Source organism: Strigops habroptila, chromosome 15 (assembly GCF_004027225.2).
Source record: "Strigops habroptila isolate Jane chromosome 15, bStrHab1.2.pri, whole genome shotgun sequence".
NCBI classification, from domain to species: domain Eukaryota; kingdom Metazoa; phylum Chordata; class Aves; order Psittaciformes; family Psittacidae; genus Strigops; species Strigops habroptila.
In genome coordinates this window covers 11684834-11699749 of record NC_044291.2, presented here as the reverse complement: position 1 = coordinate 11699749, position 14916 = coordinate 11684834, and the positions used below count along the sequence as shown (strand labels likewise).

The window sequence follows — 14916 nt, the reverse complement described above, 5'->3', positions numbered from 1 at the left end:
GCCGGGCTGTGCCGCAGGGGCGCGGCGGGGCCGGGGCCCCGCTGGAGCGGGGGGTTCCCCCTTGCAGCAGGGGGTCCCCGGAGCGGTCCCGCAGACACCGGGACCCCGACCCCGCGGGAGGGGGGCGGGACCTGGACGAGGGGGGCGGAGCCTGATGCGATGGGCGGGGCCCGATGGGATGGGCGGGGTCTAGTGGGATGGGCGGAGACCGCGCAGGGGGCGGGGCCTGACCGGGAGGGCGGGGTTTGAGCGCTGTAGGGGCGGGCGATCGTGAGCGAGCGTGCCACGTTCGGCTAGCGGCGCCTAGCACGCGGTGGGGAACTCTGTGCTCGATCTCTCCGGCCTTGCGGTAGAAAGCGGCGCGGTGATTGGAGGGGCGGGGCGGAAGGGCGGGGCGGGGCGGCGGAAGCGCTGCGCGGAGTGGGCGGGGCCAGCGGAGCCGCCGGAGCCGCCGAGGTGCGGGAGGGAGCCCGGGGGGGCCGGTGCGGGGGGCTCAGTGCGGTTTGCCCGGTGCGGTGTGCCCGGTGCGGGGGGCCCGGTGCGGGGGCCCGGTGCGGGGCCCGGTGTGGGGGGGTCAGTGCGGGGGCCCGGTGTGGCGCTGCGGCCGGGCCAGGCCTTGCCTCACCCCCCTCCGTTTGCAGGCGCGGCGGCAGAATGACACGATGGACGCGAGCGGCGGCCCTCTTCTCCCCGACAGCGTCCTCTACGAGATCTTCCTCTACCTGGACCACGTAGACGTGCTCTCGGTGGGGCTCGTGTGCCAGCAGTGGCACGCCGTGGCCCGCGACGAGTTCCTGTGGAAGGAGCTTTTCTACCGCTACTACCGCATCTCCCGGGAGGTGCCCCGGCACCCAGGTGCGCGGCCGCGGCGGGACGGGGCTGGTGGGGCTGCCCTCCCGGAGCTGCGCACGGCAGCTGCTCGGTGCCAGGCCCCCCGATGGCTCTGGAAGGTACCCGGGTGACGGGAGCCAGAACTGCCGCCGTAAGCTGGGAGGGGAAAGTTCTCTCCCCCTCTGCTGCTCAACCCTCTGTCCTTTGGTGCTGGGGGTGATGAGCCCCCGAACTGTGTCACATTAGCAGTCTATAGGCTGGGGTGATGATGTGCACGTGAAGGACTCTGCAAGTGCCCGAACCCTTCAGAAAGGGGTGTCAGATGGTTGAGAATGCTTCAGCTTTCCTTTTCTTTCCCAGAAAGGTGGTTTCTGAGCGCTCTCAAGGCAGGAGCTCTGTGGTAGCTGCTGCACAGCTTGGCTGGGTGCTGCTGAGGGAGATGGCAGGAGCCGCAGTGAGTCATGGCATGCAGCTCCAGCACAGCCCAGCTGCACTTGGTGATAATCGCTGCTGGCTTTTCCTGATCAGGACCTCGCAGCAAGCCCCCGCTCCAGGCTCTGCCCCTCTCATCCCAACCAGGAAGAGCCGCAAGTGTGCATTAGCAGATCAGATTATTACCATCAGGGGCAGGCTGCAGCCTGGCTCTGGAGGCAGAACTGTGCCTGCTCCGTGAGGAGGGAGCTGGGTGCGCGGCCCTTTAATTGTACAGCAAGTGGTAAGGCAGCAGCTGACCCACTTTGCGAGGGCAGGTTGGACTTGATCTTGATCTTAGCCTCAGCTCCCAGTAGGAAAATGACCCATTAACAGTCTGCATCATCTGAGCCTGGCAGGGCCTTCCCTGGATAGAGCTGTTGGCGGTCGGTGGTGACCACAGTCATGGGTCTGTTCCCAGCCGAGTGTCAGGAGCTGGGAGCAGTTTGTGCAGTCTGGAAGGGTAGCCCAGCACTGTCACACCAGCAGGGACAGGCCCTGGGGACCTGCTGACAGGAGCTCGTGCTGCCACAACGAGTCTCTCCTGGAGTCCAGAAAGCACATTCCCAGCGTGCTGCAGAGGTCCAGGAGGGATGTGTTTCATCCTCAGCCCCAGGGATGCTCTTGGGGCCCACAGTGGTGGCCAAGGCAGAGGGAGTCGGATTCTTGATCTTGAGTTGCAGTTGCTAGAGGAGGATGGGAAGAAACACCAAGGATCAAGCAGCCTGAGCCAGTCTCCCTGCGGCAGGGAACACCAGGACAGAAGGGCTCTGAGAAGGGATGAGATGTGGCTGTGTGACTTCACTTGTGCAGACCCTGGGAGCTCTGCGGAGTTGAGGACATTCCTTTAGGTTTTATCTGAGGCTCTTTGGCCAGGCTCATTCACTTCCAGTCTCCTGGAGTGAGTAAGCTGCCAGCATTGTTCTTCAGCACTCATTGGGATTGAGCAGCTGGTGGATCTCAGCAACGTATTCAGGCACATCCCAGGCTGCGCTTCTGGAGCTGTGAGAGCCCCCCATGGGGCAGGGGGTGGCTGGCAGGCCCAGCAATGGGCTGAAGCAGGAGCCTGGGGAAAAGCCCTGCCAGTCTGCCCGCCCTGGGCAGCTCTGTGGTAATGATATCCAGTGGGTCTTCGTAAGAGCAAATGTTGGGGTTGCTTGGCCAGATGGGATCTGTCCAGGCTGCTTCCCAGCCGGACGGGCTGGGACCAGGAGCTTCAGAGGTTGGTGAGCAGTGGTGGGTGTCCTGGCAGCGAGCAGCTCCATTCCTGCAGCAGCAGGTGCCTCCTGGGCTGCAGTGAGCTCCAAAAACCCTCAGTCCTGTTCAGTGTAACCAGGAAAGTTGGCCCTTATCCATGTACATAAATAATCCTCTTTGCTTCCTTGGGATTTGCTGCTGCAAGAAGTCTCTAGGCTGCCTTATGGGGCACTTGGTTAAAAGTCCTCTTTATTTGTCTCTTTATTGGCTGCCAGTGTGACTTCTGTGAGCATGCTCCAGGCTTTGCTGCAGGGCTCCTGCTCTGCCCTGGCAGCCTGTGTCCAGATCCTGCGCTTCTCTCTTGCTTTCTCTAGTCTCTTATCTCATGGAGATGTTTTTTTCCTGGTCCCATACCCTTTCTGGAACCTTCTCAATGCTGTGTTAGACAAGATAAAGATAAGCAGAGCAGAGCCCAGTACCCTGAGGGGCAGCTTCCCTCTCATCACATGATAGATTTGTTTGCATTGTGCTGGAGCACGTCTGCACTTCTGATGCTGTTGTGTCTGAGCAAGGATTTTGTTCCATAGCTCTGCCCTGGCTGTTTCTTGCCCTGGCTGTAGGGGTTTAGAGAGCAGTGATAGGGTGCAGGGATGTGTGTTCACTGCAAGAAACTGGGGGGTTTTTTGTGTGAGAGTGGGGGAGCTACAGAGAAAGCTGTTGAGCCCTTTGTGAACTCGGCTGGAGCTATGGGGATGATGGCTGCAGCAGAGCAGGCAGGGACACCTTCCACTAGAGCAGGTTGCTCCAAGCCCCTGTGTCCAACCTGGCCTTGAACACTGCCAGGGATGGGGCAGCCACAGCTTCTCTGGGCACCCTGTGCCAGCGCCTCAGCACCCTCACAGGGAAGAGCTTCTGCCTAAGAGCTGATCTCAATCTCCCTTCTGGCAGGTTAAAGCCATTCCCATTCTCCTGGAAGGGTTGGAAGGTCTCCCCTTCAGGAGCCTTCTCTTCTCCAGGCTGCCCCAGCCCAGCTCTCTCAGCCTGGCTCCAGAGCAGAGCTGCTCCAGCCCTCGCAGCAGCTCCGGGGCCTCCTCTGGCCTCGCTCCAGCAGCTCCACGTCCCTCTTGTGCTGTTGCCCCAGAGCTGGGTCAGGACTGCAGGGGGGGTCTCCCCCAGAGCGCAGCAGAGGGGGAGAATCCCCTCCCTCGACCTGCTGCTCACACTCTCGGGGTGCAGCCCAGCACATGGGGGGGGTTCTGGGCTGCAAGTCTCAGAGTCTGGACTGTGAGTGCTGTGTTGCTTCCCTCCACTTTCATTCCTGTCCCATGTTCCTGCTCATGTGTTACAGCTGCTGTCTCCTGGTATGATGAGTTCCAGAGGCTCTACGATACCATCCCTTGTGTGGAAGTGCAGGCCCTGAAGGAGCACAATGACCAGGTTTTGCACCTCAGCTTTTCCCACTCTGGCTGTTTGTTTGCATCGTGCTCCAAAGACTGTACTGTCAAGGTAAAGTGTCAGCCTCCCCTGCACAACCCTTCCAGCTTTGATTTAGTGGGGCTCAGCCACAAGAGCAGCTTCTAGGAAGTCTGTGGAGAGGAGAGGTTTGACTGGGTGTCCCTGGACTTAGGCCAGTTCCTGCAATGCTGAGTTGTTCTCCAAACCACAGAACTAATGGCTCTTGCAAATGTAGCCTTGAGGGCTGTGGATTCCAGCTCTGGCCCATGTGAAGGTGGCCGAGGTGCCTGCCTGCTCTAGCTGCTTCCTAGGTGAAAAGCAGTCCCCTGTTGTGTCGTGGGTCTAACAAAGAGTGAGGAGATAATGATCCACTCCAGAAGATGTCTTGCTTGAGGGGTTGTCTTGGGAGAAATCTCTCTGAACATGCTGAAAAATCCAGCTGTGACAGTACCATTCACTGCACTGGCTGGGGAGCAGTCCTGTGTTGAGCTGCTCTCCAGAGCTGCTGGCCATTTTCTGTCGGGGGAATTGACAGGGATGTTGGGACCAGGAGGCAGTTAAATGGGGTCTTTGATATTGGTTTTTTCCCTTGGCCTGGTGAGTGCTGGCAGAACAGATAAAGTGGAACCACATTCGGGCTTCTCAGCAGCTTCCCGACTGTTTGTCCATCTGCCTATAGATCTGGAGCAATGAGCTGGACATCTCCCTGCAGCACAGCTCCAACATGAGGCCGTACAACTGGAGCTACACACAGTTCTCCCAGTTCAACTCCGATGACTCGCTCCTCCTGGTGTCCGGTGTCTTTGTGGGGCCCCACAACTCCTCCTCAGGAGAGATTGCTGTAATCAGCATGGGTAAATGTGACCCTCTCCTTCACTGGGGTTCCTGGGAGGGGTGAAGTGGTGGGTGCTGGGGTTCCCTTCCTCTTGGGGTGTGCGGTGGCCTTGACCTCTGCTTGTCCTGCCTTCTACCATCTGTGCAAAGGGTTCCCAATCACAGTTTCTTAGGGTAAACCTTCTGGATGGCCGCAGCTCTGCTCAGGTGACCGTGCCATCAGCTAGGAGCAGTGTGGCATATGTGTATTCTCACTTCAGTTCTAAGTGACAGTCTGGGCAAGGCAAGAGTTACCCACGTTACCTGTTGTCTTTGAACCGCCATTTCTGACTCACGTGGTGCTAGTCCCAGCCTGGGCTCTCGGGACCTTTCTGAGGCACATTCATCTGGGTCTGCTTCACCTCTTTTGCTGCAGTTCTGTGAAGCTCCCAAATCCCAGCTGTGTTGTCTCTCACCATCTCAGTGCTGCAGCCTCACTGTGCCAGAAATCGAGGGGTGCTCCTAAATGCATATATGTCCTGCTTAGAAAGGCCCTGAGCGCCGGGGGTGGGAGTGAAGATACCCTGTACATGTTTGACTTGTTCTTATCCTTGGGGTGTCTGCTTTGAGCCGTGCTTGGAGAGGGCTCTGAGATTAGATTGCTCTTTGCTCTGGCTGCCCTTTTATTTTGGTTTCCCTTGTGCTTGCTGTCCCCACACATCGCTGTGGGAGAGAGAAATGTCTATCTTCATAGGAGTGACTGGAAGCTGGATGGTGGTTGCTGCTCAGCTGGCAGTGGAGGTGCTGCATCAGAGCCTCTCCTGTGGAGACTTGAATCCATCTTCCGTGCCTTCTGCCGCGGTCTCTCTAGGGCCAGGAGCCATTGCCTCACGGTCATGTTTCCCCTCCCTTCCAGAGAACTTCACGCTGCTTTCCAGGGTGAGGAATAAACCCTACGATGTGTTTGGCTGCTGGTTGAATGAAACCAACTTGATATCTGGCAATCTGCATCGGATTGGGCGTATAACCTCCTGCTCTGTGCTGTGGCTGAACAATGCTTTCCAGGTGAGGTGCCTTTGTTCCAGCTCCACAGGCAGCACAGCTTCCTGCTGGCTCCTGGGGGAGGCAAAGCTGCAGAGGAGGTGTGAGTGGGGAGGAATGGCCCAATCCTCCTGTCCTCCCTGTTTGTCTTCTCTGAGTTGCCCTCAGGATCCCGAGCTTGAGGCAACCCTTGTGTGAGGCTTCTCCACACTTGGTGTTGTGGTACCTATTACAATATTCTGACTCTACTTTCACATTCCATTAACTCTTGCCCCATTAATTGGGATGAGGACTTGACTGCAGTGCCCTAGAGCATGTGTTGCTCAACAGGAGAGTGGCTGGATGGCAGCAGGGTTGCTGAGGTCCTTGCTAATATGAAGCTGGGCCTGGGACAGCTGGAGCCTGGCACGTACCCCAGCAGTGGCCGCTCTCCTGCTTGGCAGCTCAGTGTGTTGTTCCTGGGAGCCGGAGGCAGCCACGAGGCTGAGCTCAGCCCTGCCTGTCCTTGCTGGTGGTTCTGTGGGCCAGGTGCTGGCTCTGGTGCTGTGATGAGACCTGGAGATCAGTGTGAGCTGCCTTTATGCTACTTGTTTGCTGCTTGTCCATTCTCTGGGATTTTTCCTGCTCAGACGTGTTCTTCTTTCATGTTTTGCCCTTGTCTCAGTGTCACAGCTGCATATCCCACTGTTTGTGGTTTTTAACATGAACAGTTGATGCTGGCCCCAGGTGAAATCCTCTGGTAGCAGAGATCCTTCCCATAACCACATCTCTGCTTTGCTCTGACGCTACAGCACTGACTCTTCCATCCCCATGAGGTGAGGAAGCACCTTGCCCACGTTGTCCAGGGGTGTTGAAGCACGGCTGCAGGCTGCCAGGGCAGTTGGGCAGGAAGAGACCTGCTGCTTGTATCTGGGAGCAGATAACCGGGGTGGTTTGGCACAGGTGAACTGCAGAGCATGGAGGTCCCCTGCCTCTGCTGCTTATAGGCCAGAGGATGGGCCTTTGTGCTGCATTTGTGTGTATCTTAGAGGCCTGTCCTGGAATTCTAACACCCCAAGCAGCACCCGCTGGTGGCCTCAGGCTGTGGGTGGCAGCGGGGCTGCTCAGCCTCTGTGTTTCCCAGCTCCAGCCTGCAGGAGTTTTGTGTCTCAGTGTGCCCACCTCCAGGATAGGAAGAAGTGCCACAGAGCTGGCCATCCTTGGGGGCCAGTTCTCATGGTCCCTGCTCCACGTAGCAGCACAAAGAGAGGTCGGTGTGTGGCTGGTGTCGCTGTGCCAACTCAAGGGCTCAGCAGGCAGCTCTTAGTTTGAACTGTAGGAGGGACCTGAGATGGTTCCTGCTTACTTCTCCCTTCTGCTTGCAGGGCATAGAGTCCGAGAATGTGAATGTAGTGAAGAGACTGTTCAAAATCCAGAACCTGAACGCCAGCACTATCCGGACGGTGATGGTGGCCGACTGCAGCCGCTACGATTCGCCGGACCTGCTCCTGGACTACGAGGAGCAGCTCGCTGCCTCCTCCACCTCCACCTGCCGCGTCTTTGATCTTGGCAGTGACAGCGAGGAAGAGGAGGCCAAGCCCAAGCAGCCTCCGGAGCCAGCAGTACAGGAATTGCTGGATGACGGGGGTGTGCCAGCAGAGGATGGGCTGCAGCAGCTCTTTGATGATATCATGGAGGGCCGGGTGAGGCCTGCCATGACCGACACGGAGCTCGAGACAAAGGTGGCTGAGCTGTTTGTACGCAACAGAACTAAACCCCCTGAGCTGAACCTGCTCTCCACGGACAGCAACAGCAAGACAAAGTACTTAATCTTCACCACAGGATGCCTCACCTACTCCCCACACCAGATAGGTAAGGCTGAGGTCTAAGCCCAGGGCACACCAGCTGCCCTGCGGGCATGGGCTGAATTTGAATCTGGAAAAGACCTGGTTTATTTGCTGCCTGTTTGTGGCAAGTGAGTTGCAGCTTTGTTGAGGCCATTTGGCTCTCGATACAGGAGGCTTTTGAGGTGCCCCCAGTCACTGAAGGGGGTTCCACCTTGCAAGTGCTTGCCTGAGGGTTTTGCTGCTACCAGGCTTGACATGTGGCCAAACAACAAAGTCATGGTGAGGGCTGAGTAGAAGATCAAGAAGGAACTTCTGACTTCAGGACATCAGCCATGAGTTATGCACCGTGGGTGGATGAAGGGGGGTGATTGCTCTGATGGGGGTGTGTGGAAGAGCCTCAGTCCTCTTCTCCTGTGGGGGGTGGAGAGAGCATCAGGGTAGCACTGGCTCGAGCAGCTTGGAGCTCACGTGTTGCTTGCATGGTGCCCCCTCAGCCCTGGGAGATGGTGCCCTGCCTGCCCCTGAGCCTGGCCTGCCTCACCCCCTGCCCGCTGTATGGTCACCCACCATCATTTGGCCTTTTGGCCTCACTGAGACCCTTGGGCAGCCCTGCTTTGTACTGTAGGTCTCAGGGTAGGTTCTTAGCTGCCCCAGCGGGTGTTTCCATGGGAAGCTGGTGCCAGGCACTTTATGGCACTTGGCCTCCCTGCTCTGTAGGGTACAAGGAGCTGTAGTTGCAGCATATGCAGGGCAATGGCACTGCCGGTGACCTTTTTGTGGGTTAGGACTTCTCTTGCTCATCCAGGGCTCTCTTGTTGAGGCACAGGACTAGCAGAGCCTGGATTTATAGGAAGTAGGTACAGCAATGGACAGAAGCAGGTAGTCCGGCTGCTTCTCCAAAAGCCCCTAAAGCTAGCAGAGAGGTTCAGTGGAAAGGACCAGGCAGATCAGTAGAAGTGTGGGGAGGCAGGGAGAGCTGCTTCCAGGCAAGAAGACTCTTCTATAAAGCCAGACAGTTTCAGGTCCTTTTGCTGCTTGCACAATTACAGCCTCGCTGCTGCAGGCTCTTCTAACCTTCCTGTTACTTGGTCCTGCACCAGCACAGCCTAGGCAAAGGCAGTTTGCAAAGCTGAGGCCAACTTGGAGAAGAGTCACTTGGTCTTTGTGCACCTAAGTTGGGAATGTGACCGGGACTAAGTGTGGCTCTGCCCCGTGCTCTTGTCCACAGCCGGGTCTGCAGCTGGACGTGGTGGACCTTGCCCTGCGTGGTGGGTGACAGCTCAGCCCTGCACCCAGCACTGCATCTGCATCCACTGACCTCCGGCACAGCCCCCGGGCCTGTGGGCTTTGATGCCTTTGAACTACCTCCAGCAGCTCCCTGGCTGGTGGCCAGCGCTGGCAGCACCGACCGGCTCTTTGGGGGGACGAGCCCTGGCTCGGCTGCTCTCCCAGCCATGAGTCACTGCAAGATGTTACGTTCACCCATCAGCCTGTGTGTGGAACCAGCCCTTGTGCATCTGGTGTCTGCCCATGAGGAACTGGTGCTTGAAAGAGCTCCGTGTTGTGCCTGTCTCTCGCCCCGCTGCTGCTGGAGCTGCTGGGCAGTCGCGCCCTGGCCTGATCTGTGGCACACAAGCACTTCTGCGGGAGTTGCCTTGGAACTCCTGTCTCCCTTGTGCTCGTGGCAGGTCTGAGTCACGGGCACAGCCGCCTCTTCTGTTGACCTGTGCAGAGAGGACACGTAGCCGAGTTTGGAACTGGGAGTGTAGTGCTGTGGAAATGAAATGCTGGTGAGCAGTGCCAGGTGGGTGGGAGAATGAGCATCCTGAACTGCCCAGATTCAGATGCAGTGATGTTGTGAAGGGCCTTGGACTTCAGGTGCACTGTGGTGTCACCCCAGTCTTGTTGATCCGTGGGAGAGGGCTGAAATTAAGGATGTTTGGCAATGATTCCTTTAGAAGGGCAATGGGATGGGCCGGGCCATCTTCCAGCTCCACTTGGACCTGCTGATGGTTAAGCCCATGTGTGCCCAAGAACAGCTGAGGCTTATAGGATTCCTTCAGGAAGCTGTTGTGGATTGTTTGTGTTGGGACCTCTAGAGCTGGAAGGTGAAAGGGCTTGACCCATAACATGTGTCTCCTTTAGTCAGGAAGTCCTGCTTCAGAGTGTGCTGTGGGATGTGCTTGGAGCGATGAGTGGCTGTGCCAGCCAGGCACTGGGCATCTCCCTGCCTGGGGTGGAATCATAGAATCCCAGACTGGTTTGGGTTGGAAGGGACCTTAAAGCTCATCCAGTTCCAACCCTCTGCCACAGGCAGGGACACCTTCCACTAGAGCAGGTTGCTCCAAGCCCCTGTGTCCAACCTGGCCTTGAACACTGCCAGGGATGGGGCAGCCACAGCTTCTCTGGGCGCCCTGTGCCAGCGCCTCAGCACCCTCACAGGGAAGAGCTTCTGCCTCAGAGCTCATCTCAGTCTCCCCTCTGGCAGGTTAAAGCCATTCCCCTTGTCCTGGAAGGGGTGGAAAGTCTCCCTGGAGTCTTCTCTTCTCCAGGCTGCCCCAGCCCAGCTCTCTCAGCCTGGCTTCAGAGCAGAGCTGCTCCAGCCCTCGCAGCATCTCTGTGGCCTCCTCTGGATTTGCTCCAACAGCTCCACGTCCCTCTTGGTGAATGTGCCAGTGTGTCACGGGCAGTGTCCTGGCCAAAAGTGGGAGAGCACTTGGAGAGCTCGAAGAAGCCGGGCAGGGACAGCAGCCCCGGTCTGGCTCTCCACCAGTGAGCCAGTTCTCCTCTCTTAGCAGCAGTAAGGGAAGCCCCTTCTTGAAGCCTTGGGACCTCCACCACCCCTGCTGTCTGCTGGCAGCAGCCTGCAGAACGGCCTGATTCTGCTTTCTGTCCCCAAGGGATTAAAAGGATCCTGCCCCACCAGATGACGACTGCTGGCCCAGTGCTCGGGGAGGAGAGGCGCTCGGATGAGTTCTTTGACTCACTGGATCACGTCATCGACATCCATGGGCACATCATTGGCATGGGCCTCTCCCCTGACCACAGGTGAGTGTGGCAGTGCTGGCTTCGCAGGCACTGCAGGGGTGGGCAGCAGCTGCTCAGGGGCTTTGTGGAGTGACCAGGAGAAGACATGACTTAGTGGATACAGGGGGTGCCTGCATAGGCCGCTCTGCTTGTTCAGATCTCATTTTTGTCTTGGTGCAGATGCCTGTGTTCCCCTCATCAGGATTGCTTTCCTCCTCTGCACTGCTGAGCCCAGGTCAGGATAGGGTCAGGCAGGGAGCTTATAAGAGTGAAGAAACTGCTCACACAATGTGTCTTGTTCCCAAGGCAGATCAACCTCAGGCTGGTTTGGGTTGAAGGGACCTTAAAGCTCACCCAGTTCCAAACCCCTGCCATGGGCAGGGACACCTTCCACTAGAGCAGGTTGCTCCAAGCCCCTGTGTCCAACCTGGCCTTGAACACTGCCAGGGATGGGGCAGCCACAGCTTCTCTGGGCACCCTGTGCCAGCGCCTCAGCACCCTCACAGGGAAGAGCTTCTGCCTAAGAGCTCATCTCAATCTCCCCTCTGTCAGGTTAAAGCCATTCCCCTTGTCCTGTCCCTACAGGCCCTTGTCCAAAGCCCCTCTCCAGGTTTCCTGGAGCCCCTTTAGGCACTGGAGCTGCTCTAAGGTCTCCCCTTCAGGAGCCTTCTCTTCTCCAGGCTGCCCCAGCCCAGCTCTCTCAGCCTGGCTCCAGAGCAGAGCTGCTCCAGCCCTCGCAGCAGCTCCGTGGCCTCCTCTGGACTCGCTCCAGCAGCTCCACGTCCCTCTTGTGCTGTTGCCCAGAGCTGGATCAGGACTGCAGGGGGGGGTCTCCCCAGAGCACAGCAGAGAGGGGAGAATCTCCTCCCTCGACCTGCTGCTCACAATACACCACCGTCCTTACAGTGGGTTATAATGGGATTAAAGAGGCTTGGCCTAGCCCCCAGGGCTCACTTTTTTTGTTCCAAACATGGCAAGAAGTGTTTCCAGCAGCCTGTTCCCATGTTTCAGCCCGGATTTTGGTGAGCTGAGCCTCGGGCTTACCAAGGGCCAGAGCAGCCGCTGGGTCCCTGTGCCACCGACGTGCACATTTCCAGCTGGGGCTCCATGAGTGCTGTCGCATGCAGCAAGGTGCAGGGTCACCCCTCTGCTCCCCCCCAGGTACCTGTATGTGAACAGCCGGGCCTGGCCCCGCGACTGCGTCATCTCTGACCCCATGCAGCCGCCCCCCATCGCCGAGGAGATCGACCTGCACGTGTTCGACCTGAAGACCATGAAGGAGGTGAAGAGAGCCCTGCGGGCACACCGGGCCTACACACCCAACGAGGAGTGCTTCTTCATTTTCCTGGATGTCAGCAGGGACTTCGTAGCGAGGTGTGTGGCGATGGAGGGGGCAGGGTCCTGACCTTTGGGAGGGCCTTGGAGCTGTCACTGTGGGTTGGCTTGTGCAAGCAGGGCTGGTCTGTGTGTGTGCTGAGCAGAGCAGGGAGCGGGAGGGTTGTGAGGAGCACAGGGACTGAATCGGGGTGCTGGCAAGGGCTGTCTGCCCCAGTCCTGTGGGAAGTCTGTAAGGAAAGGGCAAATCCTGGGCTGTGCCACATTTGGCAGCAGGTGGCAAATGCCCTTCCTGAGGGCTGTGGGCAGCGGGTGCTGTGGGGTGAGTTCAAGGGGCTCTTCAAACAGGCTCTGGATCCCAGAGGGAGCTGGCCTGAAGGTGGTGAGTCCTCAGGACAGGAAAGACATGGACCTGCTGGAGAGAGTCCAGAGGAGGGTCACAGAAATGATCAGAGGGATGGAGCACCTCTGCTGTGAGGAAAGGCTGAGAGAGTTGGGGCTGTTCAGCCTGGAGAAGACTCTGGAGAACCTTATTGTGGCCTTTCAGTACTTAAAAGGGGCCTATAAGAAAGATGGGGAGAGACCTTTTAGCAGGGCCTGTTGTGACAGGGCGAGGGGTGATGGTTTTAAACTGAAAGAGGGAGATTCAGGCTGGATGTGAAGAAACTCTTTACAATGAGGGTGGTGAAACACTGGCACATGTTGCCTAGAGGGGTGGTGGATGCACCATCCCTGGAGACATCCCAGACCAGGCTGGATGTGGTTCTGAGCAACCTGATCTGGTTGAAGGTGTCCCTGCTCATTGCAGGGGGTTGGACTAGAGGAGCTTTGAAGGTCCCTTCCAACCCAAACTGTTCTGAGATTCTGTGGGTGACAGGGCTGCAGATGGAGGCCGGGGGTTGGGAGCAGCAGGCTCACAGTGATGTCCTTACCTTGTCCTGTCCACTGCAGCGGGGCAGAGGATCGCCACGGCTACATCTGGGACCGGCACTACAACATCTGCCTGGCCAAGCTGCAGCACGACAATGTGGTCAACTCGGTGGCGTTCAGCCCGGTGGAGCAGGAGCTGCTCCTCACCGCCAGCGACGACACCACCATCAAGGTGTGGCGCTCCCCTCGCGCCGTGCGCAGCCGGCAGGCCCGGAGGCCCCGGCCCAGGAAACTGCTCTTCTCCTGGCTCTTGAACCAGAAAAGCTGAACTTGGCTCCACCTGCAGCTTCTCACTGCAGCCACCTCTGGAGCCTGCAGAGCCTCGAGCCCTGCGCAAGAGACAAGCTCTGGGCACTGAATCCCATCCACTGAGTCAGGAGGGGCCCTGGTAGCGGGAATTGCTTCCTCCTTGGAGCGTCTGCTTCAGAGACAGAACGTAAGAGCCAAGGGCCCGCTCCTGGGCCCCGCAGACGCAGCCTGAGCTGGTCACTGCAGGGTGGGCTCCCCACAGCTTCTCACAAACGCTGCTACTTGGTCACAGCTCGCTCAGGGTGAGCTCTGGTCTCCAAGAACACACTGAGGCGCGTCCCCAGTGCTGGTACTGGTGAGCCTGGGACGTGGCTGACCTCGCCGAGAGCTGCCACTGCAGAGCACTTGGCAGAGCCCGGCGCAGCGCTGCTCCACTGCAGGACTCTTTTAACATAGTTTTATTCATGGTTTTGTCCCAAACCTCCCCAGGCAGTTGGGCTGGCTGCTGGGCAAGGCCAGTGCCTCCTCCCTGAGGGCATCTTTGCCCTGGAGGGCAGCAGGGCTGGGGGGGCAGCCACTGCCCAGCCCATGCCTTCTGTTGGCAACATGTTGATCTTGCCAGTTGCAAAACTTGAGCGTGGGGAGGCTGGTGGTGACGTGGTGTTGGCTTTGCCTCTCCCTTCCTCTGCTCAGTAGCACTTCACTAAGCTGTGGCACTGGTAACACACTTACTGCAGGGGCTCTGCTGTCCCCTCTGGGGGGCAGCTGTGTCCATGGCTGGTGGCTCTCGTGGCCACCTCCCTCCCACACTACTCAAGTCGTGGCACTTTAGGTTCTCTTGGTATGTTCTCCGTGAATGGGTGTAGGTGCCCATGGGTGGCTGCAGCTCCCCACGGGTGCCCGGGGACTGCAGCCCTCCTCTGCCTGACATGACAGTTGAATAAGCTTCCCCCTGGGTTTGGAGATGAGGCCCCCACAGCTGGTGGAGCTGGAGCACTTGGACCTGTGTTCACTGTATCTGGCCCTGAGGCTTTTCTCCCTGCAGCAGGTACCCGAATCTAAGGGTCTAAAATTAAACTCTTGCTCTTGTCCTGGCCGGGATGGGGCTGCAGGAACTGCTCCCGGGCTCTGGGCTGTGCCTGGGAAGGAGCCATGTCCCAGGCAACGGCGGGGGAGGCGTCTGGGGCCTCCCCTGGGAGCAGGGAGCAGTTGTCTGTGCCACTCAGCCGGGGGCTGCAAATAGGCTTCCTGGAGGCTGTGAACACTGTGCTGCTGCACATCGATGGCTTTAACAGCTCCTGTGCCCTTCAGCAGGAGGGTTTGTGCCCCAGCAGGTGCCCGAGGCTTTAACCACAGCCCCTGTACTCAGGTTTTCTGTCATCGTAGGACTTCCAGAAATAGGGAAGTCCTTTGTGTGTGCGCACAGGCTCCACACCCAGCACTCGGTCGTCACACAGCAAAGGAACAGCCTCGACCTTCCTCCTCACCCAGGATTGTGCAATCTGCTCCCTTGGCTCAGTGTAACAGTGAGCAGGGCATGGAGGGGTTATGTTTGTGCTGAGTTTTGCTCTTCACTATGGCATTGAATAAATATTCTGCTAAAGCATCTCTGCAATGTGAGTCTGTTTTCCTGCTGAAGCAGAACTGAGGCCAGAAGCATCATCCTGCTGTGCCTGTGGTTGCTGCGGCGCCCAGACCGAGCTGAGCAGCTTGTACCCGCCTGCCCTGGGCTGTGGAGGGC

The 14916-nt window shown here is 58.2% G+C and overlaps 1 protein-coding gene across 1 annotated transcript; it reads left to right on the top strand.

Moving 5' to 3' along the window:
* The first annotated feature begins 402 nt into the window (after positions 1-402).
* Positions 403-14781, top strand: FBXW5 (F-box and WD repeat domain containing 5). Its single transcript, XM_030506679.1, has 9 exons — positions 403-456; positions 642-855; positions 3848-4005; positions 4634-4808; positions 5684-5832; positions 7173-7659; positions 10535-10682; positions 11823-12035; positions 12948-14781. Exons 2-9 carry the CDS (start codon positions 663-665, stop codon positions 13192-13194), a joined length of 1770 nt encoding a protein of 589 aa, XP_030362539.1. The 5' UTR covers positions 403-456; positions 642-662; the 3' UTR covers positions 13195-14781.
* The last annotated feature ends 135 nt before the right edge of the window (positions 14782-14916 follow it).